This window comes from Rhincodon typus, chromosome 5, assembly GCF_021869965.1.
Source record: "Rhincodon typus isolate 14 chromosome 5, sRhiTyp1.1, whole genome shotgun sequence".
NCBI lineage: Eukaryota > Metazoa > Chordata > Chondrichthyes > Orectolobiformes > Rhincodontidae > Rhincodon > Rhincodon typus.
The window spans coordinates 117,349,081-117,376,779 of record NC_063336.1 but is presented as its reverse complement, the minus strand read 5'-3'; the positions used below and the strand labels follow the sequence as shown (position 1 = coordinate 117,376,779).

Below are 27,699 nucleotides of genomic sequence, written 5' to 3'. Positions count from 1 at the left end.
CTCCCCCATTTCTGAAGAAGGGTCTAGGCCCGAAACATCAGCTTTCCTGCTCCTCTGATGCTGCTTGGCCTGCTGTGTTCATCCAACTCTACACCTTGTTGTCTCAGATTCTCCAACATCTGCAGTTCCTACAATCTCTGAGTGCCTACTTAGGACTGGATTGAGAGCTATAAGATTACAAGGCAAAACAGGGATGTCTGAATTCTATTGTGGCTCTTAGTCCACTGAGATTATGAAAGTCTTAAATCAGGGAGAGCAACTGATCAAGAATGTATCAGCTAAGATTAATTTTCTGGAGTTTTAACTTTCAGTTTTCGACAGAATTAGAGATATACTGTCTTTTCTATGAATGAAGGTGTTCATTGGTTCAAGGAGCTTTTCAGGCTGCAAGTTCTTGAAAACCATCAGAACACATGACAATCTTTGTACATGCCTAATTAAGTAGATACACTTATACTTTCATCAAACTATTAATATTCATTGTCGACGACAATGAAAAATACTTGTACACATACTGACATGACTGGAATTTCTAACTGGCTGAAAAATCCAATCATTAGGACTCCTTACCACAGTATCCTGGTCATAAATTTCAATGACAACAATGGGAGGGTCATCTCTAAGTTCCTGTGCTTCACCATATAGCTCAACATTATCAAACACCAGCAACTGGTCCCATGTCGGGCATAGAGTCTCCTGCAAAACCTGTGGATAACAAATTGGTGAAACTGAAGACCAATTCTACATATTTTTGATTTAATTCCTATAACAATTTCCGTAATTCATCACTGACATTTCTATCAGCCATGGTACAAGGCATTCCAAAATCTTTGCTCTCATGCATACCTGGTAAAATTGTAAAAAAATCATGGAAAGGACATTGGGGCAGTGCTATCTGTAGGAAATGCTTGTGGGTGACCTTTCTTTTCAGAATCACAAATTCCTATAATTGCCCATCAACCAAATATGGGAGAACCAATGTCACTGTCACTAAACTTCATATTAGCCTTGATTCTTAAGCATACCAAATGAATTGCGAATTTTCACTGAAGGGAAAGTTACAGAAGAGAAAGTCACAGAAGATTGGTACATAATTTTAAACTAAATAAACAGGGTACCAACTATCTCATATTATTGCTGAACTGAGAAGGTACACTAATGATATTCTCCTCTGCTCCTATCAATGCCGCTCTTGAGGCTAATATGGATTGCTTATTCAGTCCTTCGGGGACTCGGCTCACTGATCTAAATCTGCAGCAGACTAGCACAGATAGAAAGAAACCTTGGCTTTGCTCCCATCCCAGCCCTCTCCACCAGTTGTGTGTAGGGATACCACTCAAGTTTAATAATCTAAAACAAGATCGATCCTGTCATTGTTATCCTGAACTGAAATGTTTCCACATCAAATACCTGATGAATATTTCTGTTTAGTGCAGTGGAAAATCCCATATACGATATCTTGCAAGTCCCATACTCATTGTCAACTGTTTAACCCAGATGTTAGTAAGGTACTTTGACAAAGAGACATATATGCAATGAAACTGGCTGCCCCTCCAGGCACTGAGAAGGAATATTGCTTGGGATGTGAACATTGCTCAATTAATGAATTTATTAAATTTTGATTGTGGAGATGTCAATGTCATTGGCAAGATTAGCATTTGTTGCCCAGCCTAAATGCCCTTGAGAAGGTGAAGGTGGTCAAAACAACAGCAGTCCATATGGTATGGGTACATCTACAATGCTGATAGGAAGGGAATCATGTTTTCAGTAAAAGCTAAATTAGTATGAGCTTTAATTTCCTGCAACTATTTCCTAGTGTTAACAAAAGGAACATGTATCAGGTTGGAGAATTTCTTTGATAGAAAATGTTCCATTTGGGTTGTATGTGATTACCTCAGTGCATTGGCTCTGTGTAGAGAAGAAGACACGTGCAAAAGGATCTGACAGGCCACTGCTATCGGCAGCACACAGACTTCGTGCTTGGTACATGTGAACTCGGAGCTGGAAGAGCTGCTTCTCTGTTTCGGCAATAAAAAACCCAGTAAGAAATATAACTTAATCCAAGATAGGCAAAGAAAATTCTCATATCATGCTTAAACGTTGCGGACATTCCATTTCAAAAAGAAAGAGTAACTTGAATCTTTAAAGAATTTCGTGCCTTAAAAGTGGCAACAATACTTTGGTCAAAACTTGTTCAAAATAAAGTGGAAGACTTTTTTTACTCAAAATAACATTATGTAGCTCTTCAACTCCTTACCCCCAACTAACTCATCCTTCAATTATATGCATTATGATCAGAATGCTGTGTTATGGACCAGAACAGACCTCCTCAAAATATTTTAAGAAGACAGCCTAGATACTAACTTTTTCTTATTTTAAAGATAGATGTGAAACTTTCAGATGCGATGTGATGTTCAAACTACATGGTGTTAAGCAAAACACAATTTTATTGTACACTGTGGTTAAAATACAAACAAAAGAAAGAGGAAGGTAATAGGAGGTATGGTTAGTAAGATTGCAGGTGACACTAAAATTGGACGCATATTGGACAGCGGAGGTGGTTACCTCAGAGTACAACGGGATCTTGATTAGATGGACCAATGGGCCCAGGATTGGCAGATGGAGTTTAATTTAGATAAATGTGAGGTGCTGCATTTTGGAAAGGCAAATCAGGGTAGGACTTGTAAACTTAATGGTAATGTCATGGGGAATGTTGCTGAACAAAGAGAACTTGGAGTGCATGTTCATATTTCCTTCAAGTAGAGTTGCAGGTAAATAGGACGGTGAAGGCGGCGTTTGGTACACTTGCCTTTATTGGTCAGTGCATCGAGTATAGGAGTTGGCAGGTCATGTTGTAGCTGGACAGGACATTGGTATGGCCACCTTTGGAATACTGTGTGCAATTCTGGGCTCCCTGCTATAGGAAGGATGTTGAGAAACTTGGAAAAGTGTCCAGAAAAGATGTACAAGGATATTGCCAGGGTTGGAGGGTTTGAACTATAGGGAGAGGCTGAATAGGCTGGGACTATTTTCCCTGGAGTGTTGAAGGCTGAGGGATGACCTTATGGACGTTTATAAAATCAGGAGGGGTGTGGATAGTGTAAATAGGGAAAGTCTTTTCCCTGGGGTAGGGGAGTCCAAAACTAGATGGCATAGGTTTAAGGTGAGAGGGAAAAGATATAAAAGGAACTTGGGGGCAACTTTTTCATGCAGAGAGTAGTGCATACGTAGAATGAGCTGCCAGAGGAAGTGGTGGAAGCTGGTATGGTTTCAACATTTAAAAGTCATCTGGATGGGCATATGAATAGAAAGGTTTTAGAGAGATATGGGACAAATGCTGGCAAATGGGACTAGATTTGGTCGGCATGGATGAGTTGGACCGAAGGGTCTTTTTCTGTGCTGTTTATATCTATGACTGTATAACTTAACTATTGGAAAACTTAACTGAATAATAGATCCAGTACCTATTGCTAATTAACTGTTCCAAAATAGTAACATCCCATAAATACACCCCTTGGCAAAAAGGTAAATTCAGACACAGATTCTTACATGCGGTTCTCCATTCCAGGAGGGAAGGCAAAATAACGAGAAGGTTCAGAGAGAACAGCAGCTCGGAATCATTCACTGAAGCTCCAACTCTTTTGAGACCCCAAAGGTTTCTGCTGTTACTGAAAAGCCCAAAACCCAGAAATCTGGATCTGAGAGAGCTGCCCACACCCATTCAGCTGCTTCCATTGCTCCAACTTTTAAAAAAACATCCAAGGCCTCACAAGTTGTTACTCAAGTCGTCCCTAGTAGCCAGTTCATCGCCTCTACCTTACAATCTCTCTTCAAAAAAAAATACCAGGACAAAATAATGTTTTAAAGTGACAGCATTGTCACAGCTGCATTGGTTAAACACTTATTTTCGAACTCAGTACTTACTGGTATAGGTCAGACTTATAGGAGGGAAGGGCTGCAATCCTTGGCCCTTGACTGCTTTGTTCTCTTCGTATCCACTGGGCAGGCCACTCAGGAAATCCTTCCGTTGCTTATTTAATCCCAGCCAAAAGTAAACCTCGATTTTAGCTTGAACAGTCCAACCTGCAGTCCCAAAGCCTCGTTTTCCTGGGAGCTGCAAATAAGGCAACTCGTATATGACAATGATTTTAACAAAATGAAAATGAATTTGCACTCTAGTGATTTTGCCTCCTAAAAACACGCTTCATGACATAAGTGGCCTAAGCATCCTTTCTTGGATAATCCCAATCACTTTACTAAGACAGTCTTAAACACTTTTCAAACCCTGCTCTGTTTCCAAAGAGTGCGTATCATTTTCTCCCAATCACCAACATGACAAATGTGGAATAACAGCAGGATTATTAAGTTACACACATAGCAGTTAAGCAAGGCTTTATAATTAGTCAACGGTTCTGTAAGACTGGAAAGTGGAAAAAGGTATCGGAGTTTCTGAATGCAGCAAAATAAAAAAGGCATAAAGTTCCCATTGAGAAATTGGCCTTCCATGACAAATCTTTCAGCTGTAAAAGCAGAAAGTTCTGGAAAAACTCAAAATGCCTGGCAGCATCTTTGGAGAGTGAAAACAAAGTGAGTGTTTTAAGTCCAATATGGCTGTTCTTTCGAACAGGAGGTGGGAAAGGGATGGTTTTTATGCTGATGATGGAGGAGGCAGGAGTTCTGGATGGATGCTGAGGGCACATAGGGCAAAAAACAAAGTGAGCACTATTAAAAAAAGAGAGAATCAACCTAAGATTAAATGATAGGTGTGATAAGATGAAAAGCTCTTTCAGCAGGCTACCGTCACAATGCTCACAAAATGTTGCATATGATATGAACGTGAACATAAGTCTGTCATTCAAGGGTGGATTGACACAGGAAAGTAAATGTGCACTTATAAGTAATAAGGACAGTTTCAGGAGGGATTTTGCACCAGTAGAATTGTATAGGCCAGCAGGAGGCCATACAACTTACTGGCAAAACTTAGTCTGTCAGTCCCGTTGTCCCAACAATTCTTTTTTCAAATATTTATACTTTTTTTTCATTCATTCATGAGATGTGGATGTCACTGGCCAGGCCAGTATTTATTGTCCGCCCCCAATTTTGCCCAGGGTTGAGAGTCAACCACATTGCTGTGGGAACAGAAACAGAAGTTGCTGGAAAAGCTCAGCAGGTCTGGCAGCATCTGTGAAGGAAAAAACCGAGTTAATGTTTCAGTTCTGAGGAAGGGTCACAGGACCTGAAACGTTAACTCTGATTTCGGATGCTGCCGGACCTGCTGAGCTTTTCCAGAAACTTCTGTTTCTGTTCCTGATTTACAGAACCTGCAGTTCTTTCGGATTTTACATTGCTGTGGGTCTGAGTTACATGTAGGCCTGAGTTACATGTAGGCCAGACCAGGTCAGGATAGTAGATTTACTTTCCTAAAGGACATCAGTGATCCAGATAGGTTTTTCCTGACAATCAACAATGGTTTTATGGTCACTATTAGACTCCTGATTTTTATTGAAATAAAATTCCACCATCTGCTGTCATGGGATTTGAACCCAAGTTCCCAGAACATTAGCTGGGTCTCTGGATTAATAGCCTATGGATAATACCACTATGCCATTGCTTTTCTTCTAAATCTGTTGATAATAAGACTGCAGGAGGAGAGGATAATTTTATTATTATTATGATGATGCACTTGTTTTCCTGCACCTTATTCTGTATTCATTTAAAGTACAGTGCAATTCAGGCTATTAAAGTCTCAGTTCTGACCACGGAAATATTAATGGTTATCGTGAGGAAGAGGGAAAAACATTCATTTATTTAGCATATTTCACAATTTCAGAACATCCCAATGCCCTTCACAGCCAGTGAAATACTTTTCAAAGTGAAATTTATGAAATGTCAGCATCCAGACAGTTTAACAACAAATAAAATTAAACCATTTTGTTCCTCTTCAGCCAATTCAATCACTACAGCTATATTTTGAATGTACTTGCATTCCAGAGCTCTGTATTCATTCAGAATGAGAAAATCCTTGTTTCTTTTAAACTTTCGTGATGTTGACAGTTTGTATGACATATTAAAACAGGGAATTAGACTAAAACTTCAGAAGAACATGAGGCTTTTAAATGTATTTCTATAATGTGAATGATTCTGGTGGAGCTGCGCTAAATTGTCCATTAAACCAATTGTGTTGATGTGATGTGGCTGGTTTTCTCCTTGAAATCCTTCTGCATTACTGCTGTGTAAGTATTCTACAGCACTACTGCCATGTGACCACTGAAATGCATTACTGCTGTGTAAGTATTGTACAGCATTACTGCCATGTGATCACTGTAATGCATTACTGCTGTGTAACAATTGTAAAGCATTACTACCGAGTTTGTAACCCTGTTGCATCTTCCTGAGTTGAAGATCACAAAGTCCTATTGCTGTGCTTGTGATCAGGTAAGGGGTGGCTAATTCAACCTGACCTGTCTGCTGTGCTGAATGCTCCTCCAGGCTCCACAACGGAAATCTGAGCCTCTGCTCCCTTTGGGCTCACCCCAACCATCAAATAGATCCTCTTCTGCAGCTGAGCGGGCCTTGGGCCCCTTCAAATTTAAGTGGGTGTCGGTAGTAAAATGGAAATGGGGGTCAATCGTTTTTATTATTGGTCAAAATCTCCCAAGGAGCTTCCTGTTTCTAAAGGGCATTTGCTGTTTGGGCTTCAGGAAGTCAAATCCTCCCAATAAATCTTGCTCTGGGATAGCAGCTGTTTAGATTCCCCAAGTGGGACGACATTACCTTGAGAAACACGGTCTTAACTTTGCCACAATCTTTGCCTGTTTCTTCATCTACTATGGAATAAAGAATATCCTTGGATGGAATTCGAGCATATGCAATCCGTTTGTTGTTGCTCATCATCCAGATGAATATTTCAGGGATGCTATGCTGAGGCTGCAAAATCAATTCACTACATTAGTAAAGGTATTGAAAGAAGTTACCTCAAAAGTAATGATAGAGGGGTGAGGGTTAGGAGGGCTGTGTCAATACATTCAAAACAAAATTAAAATTGAAGAAGAGGGCTCACTGATGTAATCAGCAGAATACAAATATTGGTTTAGGAGAAAATAAGGAGAGGTGAAGAGAAGATGAAAAAGAGTGCAGCAAGGGTATATGAGAGAGACTACTGAATTATTCTGCAAATACATCAGCAAAAGGACATGGTAAGGTTGCTCCCCTGAGAGGAGAGAATAGTGAGTTATTAACACTAAGCAGGAATGAGCAGGGATACTCAGATACTATAAAAGTAAAACTCTGCAAATGCTGGAAATTTGAAAATAAAAAACAGGAAATTCTGAAAAACTCTGCAAATCTTATTTTGACACTATTTTCTTTATTTATTCTTTGACAAAATTGCTAGGCATTAATTTCTACACATACAATTCAATTGTAGTGCTGCATATTCCATGCAAAGTAAATTATATTTTGTACATCGTGCTTGTAGGTAAATTTCCTACCTCATCAGCCATAAAGCGGAGTTTATGAAGAAACACGTGGACCTGTTTAAGTTTGTCCTTTAGTGTGTTCTTCTTTACCTGCGTTCTCATCGTCTTCGCTTGCTGTGCCATGTTCTCCTGCAGTTTGATGGATATGCAGCGGTTTAGCATAAAGATTACGATATTTTGTCTCCAGAAAGAAGATTAATAATTTCAAATTCACAACTTTCACATTGTTTCTTACATTTATTCCTGTCCCTGAATATAAACTTCCAAAATTTCATAAAAATATTTCCACAGTGTTATCGATTGACCGTTCTTATTTATGAATAGCAGTAATATTTATTTGACAAAGCATCTGTGGTACAATTTAAACAGGTTTCCCTGAAAAATTCTGAAAAATAGATTTGGTGGAAATAAATGTCACTTTCTAGAAGCTAAATGTAAGTGGTACTGCCATCTGAACTCTTGTCTGATGTGAGTTTTAACAGAGATGGGAGAGCAAGATTTTAAAATGATCTCAAGCTGTAACAAAGGGCCGGGCATGTAGTCAATAGGAGTTATGAAGAAAAATCAGAAATGCTAAATTTATTGACTGCAGATAGCAACATTATTTTTACCACAAATGATTTGCTTTGTTTAAATTCACTCAGCAACTGCCTCTGGGAGCGACTGTGCAAAATTGGTGCATTTGGATTATAAGAGCAAATGGCTATTCAGCCTCTTAAGCCTGTTCCACAAATCAACTGCAAATAATAGACATTGACAGGATTTCTCACATTGCATGACATCAATTGGCCCCAGCTACATTAAATTGGCTGATTTCAGGTGAGAATAGGAATAAAATGAACATAAAATCCTAAATGCTGAAAATCTCAGAATAACAATAGAAAATACTCCAGATTCAGAACTGGTCCATTAATATCAGGACCATAAAAAGATTAATGTTTTGGAGTTGAGACATTTTGACAGAATCTTTGCCTTGTTTCCCAAGCTATAAAATAGGAGCATTCAAGTCTTCTGAATCTGATACCATTTCTGTGCAGAATGATTTCATTAAACTGCGTGAGGATCTCATGCATCTTTTAAAAAATACTCATGTCTTTAGTTTCTCATTAAAGTATCTTGTTATACGTGGTTTGTAAAACTTCAGATACATTGAACATACCATTTCTCTTATGCAGGATTTAAGCCTCTCCCTATCCAGTTTTGTCCTCCCTGATGTACTTTGATCCTTGTTTGCCAGTGACACAAAACGGCTGTAGGGAGAATAAGAAGTGTTTAGACACAGAGTGAATTTCTCTTGAAGTGGTTTGGATGAATGATAAACAAGGAAGTTACAATATCTGTTATCAATCTCATTTATAAAACACATTATCAGTGATCAGGAATGGCTCGAAGCACTTCATAATTCCATAAACAGCATTAAGCTCTTAGAGGAAGGTATTCTGTGCAGGATACAAAGAAAACTGCTCGCTCTCCTTCCAACAGTGGCATAGGGTCTTTCCTATTCACCAGCAGCAAGAAGGCCTGACCTCAGGTTAACACTTCAAGTAAAGATCAGAACCTGTGACAATGCACTAACCCTTTGGTGCTGATCTTAAACTTAAACCCAGGCCATTTGTCTCTACCAGCTGAGTCAGATTAACATTGAGGCTGTAGCATGGGTACATGGATAATGAAGAATACTGACTTTTCAATGCAATATATCGCTGGGATGAGCAAAGACACTGCTGAAAAATACAGAATTAAAATTACAATGCCAACAAAGAGCAAAATAAAAATCTCACAGGCATTGTAAGGTATTGCTTACTTCAGGTGACAGTTGAAAAGCTTTCAAAATTAAACTGCTAAAGCCATCCTTCAATATTTTGCCAACTAGTTTTGTTTTTGTTGATAAATTTTAGAAGAATTCAGAATTGGTAGATTGACCAAATTGACAAAGAGACAAAGCTATTTTACAGCAGTAAATACTATTGTTGTTTTAATAAACTAATCTGTAACGTGTAAAACTAGAATGAGGCAGCATAGCCTCAAAATAAGGGGGAGCAGATTTAGGGCAGAGCTTACGAGGAACTTCTTCACCCAAAGGGTGAATCCGTGGAATTACCTGCCCAGTGAAGCAGGTGAGGCTACCTGATTGAATGTTTTTAAGGCAAAGATAGGTAGATTTTTGAACAGTAAAGGAATTAAGGGTCATGGTGATTGGTTGGGTAAGTGGAGCTGAGTCCATGAAAAGATCAGCCATGATCTTATTGATTGGCAGAGCGGGCTCAAGGGGCCAGATAGCCTACTCCTGCTGCTAATTCTTATGTAATGTTAATCTCTATATGTACCCACCTGCAACCAATGCTCAATTCCTCCAGGACACCTCGGAGCCGACGCTCTGGGTGGGGTTTCTCCGTCTTCAGGATCTCCTGAACATCATTGAGGCCCTCCTCCTATTGGCAGGAATTGGAGTATATTATTAATTAATACACCAGCAGTAACAACAGAGAACGAGATAAGCAGCATGTTGCTAACTCTATCAGAATACAACTCTTCACTGCTGACTAACTCCTAAATAGGAACAACTTCATGATTGCAGAATTCTTAGGAATATTCAAACATTTCAATTGCCCTTGAAAGACCCTTGGGTAGATGACATTCTTTTCTGACAGCTATACTGTACAAAACTTTAATTACGTAGGGATATAATGGCGCAGGTGGGACGCAAACCGGAATTTGGAAATTTCCCAATTGCAGCTACCTATCCCTGTCTTTGAGATGGGTAGTTGAAGTTGGGAATTTTCCTAACTTGGGTTCATTGTGGGCTGAAGGGACTGTACTGTCCTATCTACTCCAGAGGTTTATTATAACATTTCTGAACAGGTTAATTAGGAAATTTAAAAATAGTTGGGAAACTCAGCAGGTCTAGCAACATCTGTACAAAGAAAGCAGGGTCAACATTCTGGGTCCAGTGACCCTTCATCAAAATTGGACCCGAAACATTAACTCTGCTGCCAGACCTGGGAGTTTCTCCAGAAAATTCTGTTTTTGTTTCAGATTTCTAGGATCTGCTGTTCTTTTTTTTCTTACAAAGAGGTGTCATGTGCCTCTAGATTCTGTGATTGGTACTTTGGAGATCTGCATCGTTGATATTTTCTAAGTTGGAGCAACAGCTGTTTCTGAAGGAAGATTATAAATAGGTATTTTTAAAGCAGTATCACAAATACCATCTTCACTATATGGTTCATTTATTCCATTCAGAATGTGTACTTTGTGAATTGACATGGGAGTGCCAGGAGTAGGTACGGGATGGTATGTGGAGCCTTTGGTATGAGTAAGGCAGTGAATTGACAAGGAGGATTGTGCAGGATGGGAGGTGGGGTCTTGTATCAGTTGGCAGCATGGAGGTTATTGGTTAGCTGTATGATGTGACATTTCAAAAGACTTCTGAATCCAGATAATGGGTGACTGCTCCTTTGACTGTCTGTGAACCATGAGGCATGGTAAAGTTGGTCTGTGGGGGTCTAAGAGATCCAGACCTTCAGAATGGAGCTCGGCAAGTCAGAAATGTAGGACATGAGCTCACAACCCTCCCACTCTTAACTTGTGTCACCAAAAACTGGGTACACTGGGTATTGGGAGGTTGTGGAATTTGGTTCCAGCTGTCATTTTTAAATCTCACATTCTGAAAAATTTGGAGCCATGAAAATCTAGGTCATGGTGTGTATATTTCATCTTCCTGTGACACTCATGGTGTGTACAAACAAATAATTGACCCTCCTGGTAATGTGCAAGCCTGTGCATTAACTGTGGCCTCAGTCTATTTGGACAACTGTTACCTTTCAACAAAATGCTTTTAGGAAATTTGGGGAGAACGTTGTGGAGAGCAGGGGAACAGCCATTGTTGAGCACCCTTCAGATTGACTTCTTTTCCCAATCTGCCCCCCTGCAGGCCCAAGCTGCCAGTCAGCCCAATGTGGGATTTACTGATTTTGAATGTCAGTGAGCACAAATTGCACGCATTCTGCTCACTGTAGGTTTTTTTTAAACCTCCTAGTGTTAGCTTCAGGCATGCATCTGACTGATCTCTGTGCAGCTCTCCAACAGACTTACTATTGCTCCCTGGACTGGTTACACTGGGATTGCAGGATTGACCATGACCCATTCTCCAGACTGTATCAAGGTGGACGCCCGACCCTGATGTCCCACTGACCATGTCCAAGCCCCTGGACTGATAGCAGGTGATGCCCCCGACTTACTGTTCCAGGGCTCCCTGACTGAGGGCTGTCTCCCTTGACCTGACTAAGGATGACTCCCCCCTTAGGCTTTGAGACATGGCCATTTGGATGAAGCCTGTGCAATATGTTTGCTGCGTATGCAGACATGGACAGGTGGGAGGTTGACATGGCATGGTGCCATTCAGCAATATGCCCACCCACTAGACTGAGCCCTGCTGGACAACCATGACAGCTGATTGGATTGGTGTCAGTGCTAAAAAGGCAGAGCATGACAGCAGTGAGCTCTGACTGAGAGAAAAATGTGTAAAAAGGAAAGGCATGGCAGAAATTCTGAGAGCACTCCAGTTGGTGCACTGTGTGAGCGATGAGGGAGAAAGCAAAGAGCCCTGAGAGATGAGCTCTGGTGGAGTCAATGTCTGCACAGTGACAGCAGTGAAAGGGGTTAGTAAACTCCAAAGTGCAGCATTGAGCTGCAGAACCATCTCGAAAATGGCACCAAAGGTTAACATATCATTGATCCTCCAGCTGCTTGTTGCAACTGCACATTAGCTTTCAGGGACTGGTGACCTAGCTCCCTTTGTACATCAGCCTTTCCCAGTATATCACAACTTAAATAATAATTCATCATTCCGTTTTTCCGACTGAAGTGGATAACTAACAAACACTTATCCATATCAAACTGAGGAAGGGTCATTCAATCCCAAAACATTAACTCTGATTTCTCTCCACAGATGCTGCCAGGCCTGCTGAGCTTTTCCAGCAATTTGTTTTTGTTTCTATTTACAGCATCTGCAGTTCTTTTGGTTTTTCTTTAGACTGTATCTGCCATGTATTTACCTGTCATCAACTTGTTGAAACTACCTTAAATCTGTTTTATTTCCTCCAGACTATTCTCAATCTCACTCAATTTGTATCATCAGCGTACTTGAAAATATTATATTACTCCTTTAAAATTAACTTTTTGAAAACTATTTCCCTATTTTATCTTTCTTTTCTTATTTAAGCACCTTACATTAGACATATTCAGTGCAGTTTCCTTAATAGTGTAGGTTAGATGGGCTTCAGATTGGTTTCACAGGTTGGCGCAACATCGAGGGCTGAAGGGCCTGTACTGCGCTGTAATGTTCTATGTATACGGCTAGAGAATGGGACTAGCTTGGTAGCTCTTCGGGAACCAGTACAACCTCTATGTAAATGTTATTCTTCATTTGGCCACTAGGCAGTATGTGAAAGCAGGCACTCTGTGATGACCTGTCACCACCAGCAAAGACTGAAGTTCACGCCTGGACACTGGGGTGCTCAGGAGGACAAACTGCAGCCCTAACACTGCAAGGTACATATAGGATTCATTGGATGTAGTGCAGAGATAGCACCTACCTCTGGGCCAGAAGGTCCTGATTCAAGTCCCACCTTGTAATGACATTTCCAAACAAGCTGATTAAAACTACTTTATATTTATCCTGTGTATTGGAGCAACAAACATCCAACACTCAAACTCTGTTGTGGTATAACAAATGCTCAGAGTAAATTGCTTTCCAAAATTATAATTGCCTTTATCATTACTTCAAATCTGAACCTGCATGTCCCAAATATCTACTGCAGGCCAAAAATCTCAGCGCACTCCTGTTGCAGGAGAGAGTTGAATTATAGTTTGAAAACAGCTGAGGTATTGCACACATAGCATCATCATTGGCTATTATGAGTGGTGTAGATAGGTTGGATAAGGCGGTACCTTTTCTGTTAGTAGATGGGTTAATAACTGGGGTCATAGATTAAGTTGGGGTGGAAGGCCAATAGCAGAGTTGAGGGGAAAATGTGTTCACACACAGGATGGTGGAGACTGATACTCCTGTAGCATTCAAGCAGAATTTAAATATTCACACACTGCTATAATCTCCAGGCCAACAGCAGAAAATGGGATTAGTATAGCCAGACCTTTATTGCTTGGTGTAGACACTATGGGCTACTATCGTTCTGTGCTGTAAACATCTCCAAGTCTATGGGATTAAAAACTGAGTGAATCAGATCCACCCTTTGTACGTAAAATGGTTGGCACCATGCTCCATCTTCATGATCCAGTGTTTTGCCAACAATATTTTTAGACATCTCACTCCCGCAAATATTTTCATGAACAGTGGTTCAGGATGATTTATGGCACAGAAAGATGCCACTTGACTCATTCTGTCTGTGAATTAGGTCAGAAACTATGACTGATTACTGGATTATTTATTCAGCAGATACACGTGAAACTGAGGAGAAAACAAAATGATATTGAAATGCTGACCAGCTTGTCTGCAATCTTGTCCATAATGTTTGCATTGTAGAGGCGTCTTCGCTGGTCTTGCCACCAGCTTTTGATGTAGGTGCATGGCTTCTTTTCAAAGTATGGCAAATGGAAGTAGTTTCTGAAAATAAAGAGGTCAAGATTAATAGACCATTTCCTATAATGGATACTGCTTTCCCCTGGAGAATTCACAATTGAAAAATACTTCCAATTACGCAGAACTAATACCATCATTCACATCTTCAGAAATATTATTCACTGTGCTTAGAGCAGTTTTATTTTCACAGGCTGAAACATTTTATTTCATACTAAAAATAACTGACAAAATACATGGACAAACGGCATTGTACGCTCAGTATCTCCAGTATTGTGCCCGCTATTTGTTGCTCTCTGACAGGCCATAAGAGTATGGCTCTTTGACATAAGGTACCACCATGATGGGATATGATATGATATGCTGACGTCCTGTTACTGTCACGCTGTGTGATACTGAAGTTGGCTCTCATAACACAAGGACAGGACATGGATCATATAGTAACGAAGAATGTAACAAACGTTTATTGCAGGGTCTGATGTTTCACATTTTAATCACTGGCACTTGTGTGTCTGCGCTCAAGCTAGGCAATTCAGATGTACTGTAGTATGCTAGCCTCAATATGTCATGCTGCACGAGGACAGAGCTCAGTCAGATGGGGGTTGAGAGCTTTATACCATTTGGTCATATACCATAATATGGTGATGACATCATGAGTACGTTTATTTGTCTGCGTAATCTATTTGGATTTCCAGAAGGACTTTGACAAGATGCTGCACAGGAGACTGATAAATAAGATGAGTCCATGGTGTTAGGGCCCAGGTGCTGGCATGGATAGAGGATTGGCTGGCAGAGAGCAGAGAGGGGGGATAGAGGGATCTTTTTCAGAATGGTAACGGGTGATTAGAGGTCCACAGGTGTCTGTTTTGGGTCCACAACTATTCACATCATACTTTAGTGATCTGGGTGAAGGAACAGAGGGCATTGTTGTTAAGTTTCTGGATGACACAAAGTTAGGTGGAGGGACAGGTAATGTTGAGGAAGTGAAGAGGCTGCAGAAGGACTTGGTCAGCAAGCAGAAGTGGTAAAGTAGCAGCAGATAGAATACAATGTGGGAAAGTTGAGGTCATGCACTTTGGTGGGAAGAATAGAGGCAAAGACTATTTTCTCAATGGGGAAAGAAATCTGACGCACAAAGGGACTTGGGAGTTCTAGTTCAGGATTCTCTTAAGGTTAACATGTAGCTTCAGTTGGCAGTTGGCAGTTGAGAGGGCTAGAATACAACAGCAGGGATGTACTGCCGAGGCTGTATAAGGGTCTGGTCAGACCACACTTGAAATAGTGTGAGCAGTTTTGGGCCCCACATCTAAGGAAGGATGTGCTGGCTTTGGAGGGGGTCCAGAGGATGTTTGAAAGAATGATCCTGAGGATGAAGGACATGTCACATGAGGAGCAGTTGAGGACTCGGTGTCTGTACTCGATGGAGTTTAGAAGGATGAACAGGATCTGATGAAACGTATAAATACTGAGAAGCCTGGATAGAGTGGACATGGAGAAGATGTCTCCACTGGTAGGAGAGACTGGGGACACAGCCTTAGACTGAAGGGATGAAGCTTTACAATTGAGATGAGGAGGAATTCCTTCAGCCAGAGGGTGGGGAATCTGTGGAACTCATTGTCACAGAAGGCTGTAGAGGTCCAGTCATTGAGTGTATTTAAGACAGAGATATATAGGTTCTTGATTAGTAAGGGGATCAAGGGTGACAGAGGAAGGCAGGAGAATGGGGCTGAGAACCATATCAGCCACGAGTGAATAGCAGAGCTGATCTGAAAGGCCAAATGGTCTAATTCTGCTCCTATATCTTACGGTTCTATGTCGCGTAATGGTATATCACAGACCTGCTATGAGAAATAACACATTAATTCACAGGACTGGATATTCTTTCATGGACTAGCACACTTAAAAATTAATTTTTATATGAATCACCAGTGTTGGTGTTGTTGAACTCTGAAATTTGTTAGTTTGCTGAACTTTGTTGATTATATAAATAAATAAAGTGAGGATAGAACAGAGAAACTACAGAGACATAAAATCAGGCTGCTTTGTTGCAAGTGGGAGTGAGTGAGTGAGTGGACAAGAATGTAAAATATAGTGTGACAAACTGTGAGGTTATCTAAAAAACTAAAAGTGCCAAATATTTATTGAATAATAAATGTTAATAATAGGAGGAGGAAGAAGGACTTGATTAAGGGCAAAAGTTAATTATGGTCAACTAGGAAAGTTAAGGATTGCATCAAATTGAAAGAAAGGATGTAGCAAAGATGAGTAGTAAGTTGGACGATTGGGAAAGTTTTAAAAGCCAACAAGAGGCAAATTAAAAGTAAAGAGGGAGAAAATAAAACTTGAGGGTAAACTTACAGTAAATATCAAGACAGCAAGAGCTTCTTTAGATTTATAAGTAAAAGAGACGCCAAAATGAACACAAGCCATTTAGAAAGCGAGGCTGGGGAAATAATATTGAGGAACCAGGAAGTGGCAAAGGAGCTGAATACTTCATAGCAGTCTTCACAGTAGAAGGTATCAGTATGGTCATAGACTCATACAGCTATACAGCATGAAAACAGACACTATGGTTCAATTTATCCATGCCAACCAGATATCCTAAATTAATCTAGTCCCATTTGTCAGTATTTGGCCCATATCCATCCAAATCCTTCCTATTCATATGCCCAACCAGATGCCCTTTAAATGTTGTAATTGTACCAGCCTCCACCACTTCCTCTAGCAGCTCATTCCATACACGCACCACCCTCTGCGTGAAAAATTTGCCCCTTAGGTCCCTTTTAACTCTTTTCCCTCTCACCTTAAACCCATGCCCTCTAGTTTTGGACTCACCTACCTTGGGGAAAAGCCATTGGCTATTCACTCTATCCATGCCCCTCGTGATTTTACAAACTTCTAGTAGGTCACCCCTCAGCCTTTAATGCTCCAGAGTAAATAGCCCTAGCCTATTCAGTCTCCCCCAGTAGTTCAAACCCTCCAACCCTGGCAACATCCTTGTGAATCTTTTCTGAACCCTTTCAAGTTTCACAACATCTTTCCTAGAGCAGGGAGACCAGAATTGAACGTAGTATTCAAAAAGTGGCCAAACCAATGTCCTGTACATTGCAACAGTTGCAACTGGATCTCCCAACTCCTATTCTCAATGTACTGACCAGTAAAGGCAAGCATACCTTCTTCGCTATCCTGTCTACTTGCAACTCCACTTTCAAGGAGCTATGAATCTGCACTGTTTCTCTTTCATCAGCAACACTCCCCAGGACCTTGCCAGTAAGTGTATAAGTCCTGCCCTGATTTACCTTTCCAAAATGCAGCACTTCACATTTATCTAAATTAAACTTCAACTGCCACTCCTTGGTCCATTGGCCCATCTGATCAACAACCCTTTGAACTCGAGGGTAACCTTCTTTGCTGTTCACTGCACCACCAATTTTGGTGTCATCTGCAAACTTACTAATCATATCTCCTATGTTTACATCCGAATCATTTATATAAATGACAAAAAACAGTGGACCCAACACCTACCCTTGCAGCACACTGCTGGTCACAGGCCTCCAGTCTGAAAAGCAACCTTCCGCTACCACCTTCTGTCTCCTACCTTTGAGACAATTCTGTATCCAAATGGGTAGTTCTCTCTGTTTTCTATCTGATCTAACCTTACTAAATAGTTTACCATGAGGAATTCTGTCGAACTCCTTACTGAAGTCCATATAGATAGCATTCCAAAACTACTCAATAATCAAGGGGCAAACGGAGGGAAATAAATAAATAAACATCACCAGAGAAAAATGCTAGAGAAACTAATGGGGCTAAAGTCTGATAATTGCTGTGGACCTGATGGGATATACCCTCAGATATCAAAGAAAGGAGCCGCAGAGACAGTGGATGCACTGGCAGTAATCTTCCAAGAATCTGGAGGTTCTGGAAAAGTGTCAGAGGATTGGAAAGATGACAATGTAACACCTTTATTTAATCCAATTAAATTATCTCACTCTTACACAGTAATAGCCATAAGATTTCTTATGATGTTTCTCATGATTTGATGTATAGAAGAAATTCCTATGTTTTGACCAACAATTTAATAAATTGGAGACTTTTGTTCAAATTCAACCTATTTTTCTAATCAAGCTGTTCAGAGATGTTGTTACACATCTCTGGAGCAGGTCAGATTGGAACTCAGGCCTCCTGGTCCAGGCATAGGGATGCTGCCACTATACCACATGAGGGTGCCCTAAGCTGGTGACGTGATCAGTTTTGTATAAATAGTTTTAGCTGCACGAAGCTGAGCAGCAATAGAACTTTTGAGATAGAATTGTGGACTGCATTATGGCAAAATCTTGGAACATAATTTGAAAGGTTAGTCATTCTGTGCTAGTTGTATTTCTACTCAGTACAATAGAGCAATATGAAGCCAAATTCTTCCCTTGACTTTCTCGTTTAGAAGTTGGTGAGTACAAATTCTGCTCAGTTGTGCTTGTTCAGAGCTTCACCAGCAGAGAGTGGTGAAGGGAGAGAAATCCAGAGTGTTACTCAGATGTGGCCATTTGATCTGTGCAATTCTCTCAGTGAATGAGTGATGGAGTAAATTGTTAAATGATAACTCTTTTTTATGTACGGACCACAGACCTGTCGGTAATAACGGGTTTCATCGGTGGAGTGCAGGACACAGGCTCCACGTCTCCATCATCATCGACTTCATCTTCACTTGAGTTCTGGAGAAGTTCTGACTCCTCCTCATCAGTGTCCCTTCCCCCTTTTTTCTTGCGAACTGCTGGCTTGCTTATTCCATCAATTTGGTTCCCGTAGTTACCTAGAGAGAAGCAGAGTGATCATATTTCCTTGCCTTAGATGAAAAGGAAACTCAAGATGATAACAACAATTTGCAGCAATCTTGTTGTATTGAAATCTCCTATGGTTCACAGTTGCATTATGAAATAAAGCATTGCACTGAACCACCTAAGGAGGTATTCAGATGATTAAACGATTGGTTAAAGAGGGCCATTTTAAGAAACGTCACAAAGGAGGACAATATTATATACAGGCAGAAAGACATAAGAAGGGAATTCCAGAGCTTAAGTCCTAGCACATGAACACACAGCCACAGATGGTGGAGTTATAAATTGGAAATGTGTGAGACACCGGAATTAGAGTGGTACAGATATCTTAGAGGGTTATAGGGTTGAACGAGATTACAGAGATAGGAAGATGCAAGGCAGTTCAGTGACGTGAAGGAGAATTTAAAAATCAATGTATTCCTTGAACAGGAGTCACTGTAGGTTAGTGAGCACAGGGGTGATAGCTGAACAGGCACAATTCAGACAATGGCAGCAAAGTGCTTTGCACTCCCCATTTCCCTTGACCTCACCTTAAAAATATTTAATGACCCCACCTCCATTGGCTTCTGAGGCAGAGTTCCAAAGGTGCACCTCCCCCTGGCAAGGAAATTTCTCCCCATCTCTCTCCTACAAGGGTGGCCCTGAAATGTTTAAATATACAGAGCGTGGAATGTGGGAGACAGTGTATTGAAATAGCCAACTTTATTAAGTAACAAAGGGGAAAGGCAGCTGAGCTGAAATATGTGAAGCTGGATAATGTTACAGAGATAGAAATAAATGGTATTCATCCATGCATAGAAGGTCAGAAGCTCATCTTGGGATCAATGTGACACAAAAGTTGTGAACAGATTGGTAAATGGTTAAGATTAACCCAGAGAGATGGGGATGGCAGCTAGGGAACATAGTTTGGATAAGGCTTGGCATTGAAAGATTACGATTTCTCAATATTGAACTGGAGGACCTTCCTACCCATCCAGCGTGTAAAGTTGGGTGAGCAGTCTGCTACGTTAGTAATATAGAACTAGCAAGATCTCAAGGACATCTGGGATTGGCAATAAATACTGGCTCAGCCAATGACATTCATTTCCATGAATGAATTTAAAAAAAGAGTCAGGTGAGATGGCAAGGCTAACAGGGTTAGACGTAGCAAAATGCTCACATGAGAAGAAAGTGTCAGAGGAGTAGAGGATTGGACCAAGCTCTGATCTTTTGAGAAATGCCATACTGCCACCATGCCAGTTAAGACGGGACAATTGCCGAATGTGCAGTCAGGTGGGGAGGCTTCATTAAGGAGGGAGGGGGTGGGGGCAGGTGTTCCCAACTCTCAAGAGGCCATGTCTAGTAGGGTGGATGCTTATCAATTTGAAGTGAAGTAATAAAATTGTTTCTACCTTGCTAGTTCTAACATGTCAACAACAGATAAGGCTATCTCCGATCATTTCCTTGTATCCTACACAACCCACATCACCCTTCCATGCCCCACACTACTTTCTCCTGCATCTGTCCCTGTAAAAACTGTCCCCTAATTTGTTTACAATTGCATTTTCAAAGTCCCAACTCTCCAGGCTTTGGTCTTCAATTCATCATGAAATTTCTACAACTGATTTAACTCAACCCTACCCGTGGCTCTACCTTCCATTTTCTGGTACCCAATAAAACCACGCCTCTCTCTCACTTGGCTATATTTGCTGCTAGGGCCCTCATATTGATTTTCTGAAGTCTAAGGAACAAAGGCTTGAAAAGTCAATTGGTTCATCAATTTTGAAGTGAAGTAATAAACTTATTTATATAAACTGGATTTGCACCAGTAACAGCCTACAATCATATTCTGAAATATTATATGTTTTTAGAAAAGGTAAATGAGTATGCAGGAACACAACTCAGTGAAGAATCTTTATCGGATAGCACCTTCTTTCATGCCATGTATACAGACCCAAGTTCATCGGGTACGTTTTTGTTATAGTCTGAGTACTAAGGCAGTAATTTTGTCAGTCTTGCTTGAAATAATTGGCAACTTGACGTGGCATGACATTGAAGAAACAAGTATCACCATGTTTAGCCCAAACTGTGAATTATTCAATATTTTTTATGACAGTCAGATGCAATGGCATTTTATGTGTACAGCGCTGAACTAAGTTGTTAAAATTTGGAAAATATAAAAGACAATTGAATGAGCATTTGGAAAGAAAAATATTTATGAAGATACAGAGAAGGAAAAAGGGATTCCGAGTCAGCAGCTTCACTACCAAGAGTGCTGCAGTGATAGGCTGTGTCAATGTTCCACACAAATGACTAGAACTTCATAATTAAGTACAGACGTGAGTTACCTAACACTTATGCACAGCAAAAGAGAAATATTTCCTGGTTCTGTGGGCAATTACCATCATAAACCAGTCACCTCAGTGTCGGTGAAATGTAGATATGAACACATTGGCTGTCACATTTGGCTGCACATCAGTAAATGTACTTCAAAAATAAATCGTTAGATGGCCAGGAGTGGGGATTGAGCATTGTTGGGGTGCAGACGATGGGAGTCATGAGCATTGTCCTGATGTAAGGAGTAATCATTACTGAAGGGGGAGTGAGTGGTGACCATTGCTGTAGGTGCAGGGGCTGATCATTATTGAGGGGTAGTTAGTACTGTCGGGATGAGGTGTGTGTGAGCATTACTGGGGCTTGACGAGCTCAATGCTGTTGAGGGTTTTAAGGGGAGTCCTGTTGGGAGGGTTTGAGAGGAGTGAACATTTCCAATGATGAGGGGAAGAAGTTCAGAATTTTCAGAAGACCCTGATAGGGTCGAACATACTGTCAAAAGTGCAGCGTGGTTGGGGATGGGAGGAGGGAAGGGGATGCTGACTAATCCGGGATGGGGCTGTGTTTACTTTTCTATTTTTCTGCTTTAATTATTGCCCTGAGATTAGAAGTGGCAGAAAGCTGGGGTAAAAGTACCAAGCCCAAGTTCTCAACACTGAGGTCAGCGTTAGAGACACTCTGAGTGACCCAGGCAGCGTAATTCTGCCCACTGGAGCTTAGACTTCCTGGTAAACACTGCATATGTGGCAGGTTGGGATTTCCTCAGGGTCCTGAGGCACAATAGCACAGAATGTCTCAAAATTTGTTGCTGGTGTCATCAGAAGACTGAGCCATAGTTTCCAACCGTTTACAAATTTAGTTAATTTAATGAATGCTTGACTATTTCTGCTTTTTTTTTAATAAACCAGAATATGGCCCTAATGAATCATAATTACATTTATATGAAACCCAGCTAATGCAGCAAATATTTTCTGATGCAGGAATAAATGAGCAGAATGGCCTTCTGTAACAATTCTGTAACTGTGACATTCACTATGAAGCATCAGAATAAACATTCTACTCCAGAACTTATTATGCATGCTGCAAGTGTGAAATTGCTCATCTTACGGTGGATTTTTCATCCACTAATTTTAACTGACTGAATTCAGAGATCCACAATTGCATGCTGTCAGAAGCAAAAACCATTGCTATTATCCACTCTACTGAGGATCACTTAGACTACACTCACCAATTGTAACTTCAAAATTGACTGGTTTATCTCCAATTCTTCTGTCAAGCATTGTTGATTCCAGGAAGGCTCCAAAGAGAAAGAACTCTTCCAATTTTCCCGTCGCAAGCTGGGATTAAAAATTAAAGTGTGTTAACACTATTTAGGAATTATATTGCCTTGCAAAATATTTGGTTTGGATTTTTCAGGTAGATATAAAACTGAATGGCTGACAAAACTAATACCTTCTGAAGGAAGAAAGTGTTCTGAGGGAAGGGTCACTCAACCCAAAACATTAACTCTGAATTCTCTCCACAGATGCTGCCATTCCTGCTCAGCTTTTCCAGCAATTTCTGTTTTTGTCTAACACTCTGAAATCTAAGTGAATCTGCAGATTGGTGGGAAGCAAACATCCCTCCATTATACAGCTTCAAGGTGAGATGTCTGAACCCAAGATGGTCTGCAAGGGGATCCTGTAGTTAGCAAAGCTCTAACTGGTGTCAAAAAGTTTCTCAATTTGTCTGTATTTGACAACTTACCCACTTAGCACATCATTCATAAAATATTTACAATAAGATTAGCAGCTTTTACCTGTATTTACATTAGTTTTTCACATGAACAATTTGAATATAACTGTTTTTTATTCAACTCTAACTTTTTAGCAACAAATTAGTGCTACATGTTTTCAGCCTGAGATGTAAGGATGAAGAGTTGCGAACACAATAGTCTATTACAGAGGGAACTTGTCATTCATCTGGGAATGATAACTGTGAAGCACTGAAGACATCTTTATAGCACAGTTATTTGCACTGAAGAGACGATTTCACAACTAGATCAATGCTTATCCACTAACCTTAAGCTGCAGAATAGCACAAAGATAGAAACTGTTTTTGATGATGGTACTCTTTTAAAAAGTGTATTCTTTATGGGAAATGAGCATCATCAGCAATTTCTCTCCATCCCGAAGTGCCAATGAACTGAATGGCTCACTGGAGCCATGCCAGAGGACAGTTAAGAGTTAACTACATAGCTGTGACTCTGGAGTTAGACGCAGGCCACATAGAGGCAAGGTCAGCAGTTAACTTTCTCTGAAGAAGGGAAGAAGGTTAGTTAACAGTGGGTATTCCCCACAATGACAATAGTTTCACGGTCATTGTTACTGTGTCTGGTCTTTATTCCAGGTTTATTAATTGAATATAAATAGCACCAGCTGCCGTGCTGGGATTTAACCCATGTCTCCCACAGCATCAGCCTGGATTGCGAGTTTAGTGACAACGTCACTGTGACAGGATCTCCTCTAATTAGTATGAATATGAATAACAAAAAGAACTATTTGTATTTATGTATTGCTTTCGACATAATAAAATATATTTCTGAAAAAACATATGTTGTTGAAAGCCTATACCAACTTCCTAACCAATCAGCATTCACCTCTCATACAGTATAAATGCTGGTTTTCCCATTAAATTGGTATTCTTGTGAAACGTCCTCATCAATGGAAGAAGAAAAATTTCAACAATATGTACATTTTCAGCAATGCTCAAGTTTTGTACAGCCAAGCAACTGTAATAAAATACCCCAAAGGTGCTTCACATGATTGTTATAAAGCAAAATTAGACACTGAGCCAATTAAGGTGATATTAGGTAGATGTCAATAATCTAGGTTAGAACGTTTTTGAGTCACCATGGATTTTAAAGAGCATCTTCAAAGATACAGTCAGAGGGGTTTAGGAATGGAATATCACAGCTTAGTGCCTAGAAAGTCAGAGGCATAGCATCCAGTGTTGGGTAAATAAAATTGGAGATGCTGAAGAGACTAGAAACAAAATGAATGAGAGAAGATATCTTGAATTGTTACGGTGCTGGAGGAGATTAAAGAGATAGGGAGTGGGTAATCCCTGGAGAGAATTCAAAAACATGATAGAACATTTTAAAATCAATGCGTCGTTTAACTGGGAACCAACACTGGTCAGCGAGCAGAGGAATGGTTAGTGAACAGCACTTAATATGAGCAAGGACAGAGTATGGAGTACTGAAACAAATCTCTCTCCACTGTCTTGATGAAGGTATTAGTCTTATATTTTCAATTAGAAGAGGGAGAATCTTTCTATATGTGTGATAAAACATTACAGGACATGGGTATTGCTAGCTAGGTTTGTTCACCACTAATTACCCTTGAGGTGGTGGTCATGAATTGCCTCCTTGAACTGGTGGCTCAGTGGTTATCACTGTTGCCTCACAGGGCCAGGTACCCAGGTTCGATTCCAGCCTTGGGCGACTGTCTGTGAGGAGTTTGCACATTCTCTCTGTGACTGTAGGGGTTTCCTCTGGGAGCTCTGGTTTCCTCCCACAGTTGAGAGATGTGCAGGTTAGGGGGATAGGCCATGCTGAATTGCTCATAGTGTCCAGGGATACGTAAGGTAGGTGGATTGGCCACAGGAAATGCAAGGTGATAGGGTAGGGGGTGGTGATTCTGGTTGGGATGTTCTTTGGAGAGTCAGTGTGGACTTGTTGGCTGAACAGCCTGTTTCCACACTGTAGGGGATTCGACAATTTTATAACTATTGTAGTACTTGGGATGTATGTACATTCACAATTCTGTTAGGAAGGGATGTATAATTGTTTAATAGATAATATTTTTCAGGTTTTAATGATCTCAACATTTGACAACGTGATATTTACGAGACTGACTTCTTCCCTGTGAGCTAAAAAAGTAGAATGAAATAAAAATCCCCATTCCGTTCCCAGAGATGGTACTACTTACATCTGATATCCGTTGTATTGACTCCACTTGAATATCAGTGGAGCTTATTATCTCTGTTGAGGCTGTGTCTAAGACTTCCATACCAATGCTAATGAGTAATCGGGCTCTAAACGAAACACCTTCACCGAGACCCTCGTTTAAATCCTGATGTTCATCCATTAAGGTGTAGTTACGAGTGGACCCATACATGTTCACCCAGGAAGGACCAAAGGTGGGCAGAAATCCTGTAAAAGGGCACACCACATGTTGATGATATGTCCAACATTGTAGGAGAAATTGACAAATTCTAATGAAGGAGGTCATAAAAGAACTTCAGAAATATGCCATTGGATTCTGCTGTAGGACAATCGAGAGAAATGGTCAGATGTAAGGCACTGGTTTACCTTTGTCACCATCATTTGAAATCTTTCTCAGGTCGACAAAATGTGTTCCTATAGCAACTTCATTCACTTTGTCGGAATCTCGGATCTGGATTTTTATTCGTGTGCAGAGAGGTGGAAACATTTCAGTAAATATGACTTGCTCATTCCATGCTGGTTCATATGTGCTTTTTTGGACACTGGTTTTTCCCTGGTCAAAGAATAAAACACTGGTTATGGCTGGGTTTGAGTTACTAGGATTAAATAGCAGAGAACTAATTGGTGTTATGGTAATTAACAGTGATATGAATAACAATTGTGATCAATGAGAACAACAGTTTACTGAACTAACTAGATCAAAATAAACCACATTTTGAAACTAAAAATCAGTGACTAACACTCCACTAACACTTGGCAGGTCTATTATATCATCACAATTTCAGAAAAATGTAAGTGGTACATTCATTGTTGAGACAGTTTATTTCCAGTTCTGATTTTGCTTTCAAAATGTAGTCATTTGCATTGATTCAGTGCGGTAGGTAAATAACTCATTGAAACTGTATCTGAGGCTTTGTCTTCCACAGAACATACAAGAAAACTATGTTGTCTTCAGCCTACGCAACAAATCCGGACTAGATTTCTGATTAAAACTATTCTCAATACTGCAAACAAGTTTCAGAATATCCAAAATATACATGCAAAAAATTAGCACATTTGACACCTCAAGAGTATCCAAGTTGATAAACCAACGACATCTGAAAATAATGTTGCAAATTTTGTAATTTGAATTAAGCAGCAGAAATCCATAAAACCACAAGAAATAGGAACAGGGGTAGGCCATTCGGCCTGTTGAGCCTGCTCCACCATTCAATACAGCCATACCTGATCTCACATTCCTCATGTCCACTTTCCTGCCCTCTTCCCTCAATTCCCCTTAAGTTTTGATTCCCTGGCTGATCAAGAATCTATCTCAGCCTTACATATACACAAGGACTCTGTCCCCACATCTGTCTGTGGCAAGGAGTTCCAAAGACTCTCAACTCTGAGAAGAAGTTACTCCTCATCTCAGTCTTAAATTGGTGTCCCTTTATTCTGAGATTATGCCATCTGGTCCTAGACTCATCCACGAGGGGAAACATCCTCTCAGCATTGACCCTGTCAAGCTTTGTTAAGAATCCTTCACATTTCAATGAGATCACCTGTCATTCTTCTAAACTCTAGTGAGGAGATTCCCAACCTGTTTATCCTTTGTCCGTAAGACAATCCCTCCATACCAGGGATCATTTGAGTGAATTGTCTCTGCACTGCCTCCAATGTAACAATATCTTCCCTTAAATAAGGAAACTAAAACATTTCACAGTACTCCAGATGTAGTCTCACCAGCACCTTGTACAGTTACAGTAAGACTTGTCTACTTTTATACTCCAAACCCCTTGAAATAAGGGCCAACATTTTATTAACCTTCCTGGTAGTCCATAAACAATTTTTCATTAGTTCAAATGTGCTCTGGTACTTCGTAGCTTCAACATAGAAAGGAATTGGACAGTTTCTTTAACTCCTGAGTTATGGAAGGCTTTATGTAAAAAGAAAATCGAAAACAATTCTGCACAGATTTAAAAGCTGTTTTTTTTTCTTTATTCATTCACAGGATAAGGGCATCGCTTTTAGGCAGCATTTATTGCCCATCCCAGTTGCGCAGAGGGCAGTTCAGAGTTAACCACATTGCTGTGGGTCTGGAGTCTCATGTAGGCCAGACCAGGTAACGATGGCAGTTTCCTTCCCTAAAGGACATTAGTGAACCAGATGGGTTTTTCCAACAATTGGCAAACTGACAAAAGACTTTTCAATTTATCTGACTAATAAAGGGAAGGAGGGCTTCATGGATCTCTCTCCCTTTGGGATGGCAAATGTCCCCATGATGGATCTGAAGATTGTGAGCCCACTATTCCATTTCAAATATCATTTGTTGTCTTCTAAATCTGATCACAGAGTTTAAAATTCAAACACTCGCACTTAGGTAGTGTTTTCAAATTAGAAAACTAAAAGCAGACAAATATATAAATAGATACAATAAGGTGAAAGTTCTGCAGATGTTCCCCATAACCTCAAGGGGAAACCACCAGAAAAAAATATAAACAGTTTTCCAGA

At 40.3% G+C, this 27,699-nt stretch overlaps 1 protein-coding gene across 1 annotated transcript in view; it reads right to left on the bottom strand.

The window, feature by feature from the left end:
• Window positions 1-27,699, bottom strand: part of otofa (otoferlin a) — a 323,207-nt gene that overhangs the window by 79,772 nt on the left and 215,736 nt on the right. Inside the window, exons 15-26 of the mRNA XM_048597126.1 lie at window positions 25,576-25,762; window positions 25,193-25,416; window positions 22,450-22,558; window positions 18,700-18,883; window positions 13,980-14,100; window positions 9,810-9,910; window positions 8,638-8,728; window positions 7,491-7,607; window positions 6,775-6,927; window positions 3,925-4,114; window positions 1,894-2,018; window positions 571-705 (exon numbers count right to left, since the gene is read on the bottom strand). Of these exons, the coding sequence (XP_048453083.1) occupies window positions 571-705; window positions 1,894-2,018; window positions 3,925-4,114; window positions 6,775-6,927; window positions 7,491-7,607; window positions 8,638-8,728; window positions 9,810-9,910; window positions 13,980-14,100; window positions 18,700-18,883; window positions 22,450-22,558; window positions 25,193-25,416; window positions 25,576-25,762 (1,737 nt within the window). The remainder of the gene's footprint in view (window positions 1-570; window positions 706-1,893; window positions 2,019-3,924; window positions 4,115-6,774; window positions 6,928-7,490; window positions 7,608-8,637; window positions 8,729-9,809; window positions 9,911-13,979; window positions 14,101-18,699; window positions 18,884-22,449; window positions 22,559-25,192; window positions 25,417-25,575; window positions 25,763-27,699) is intronic.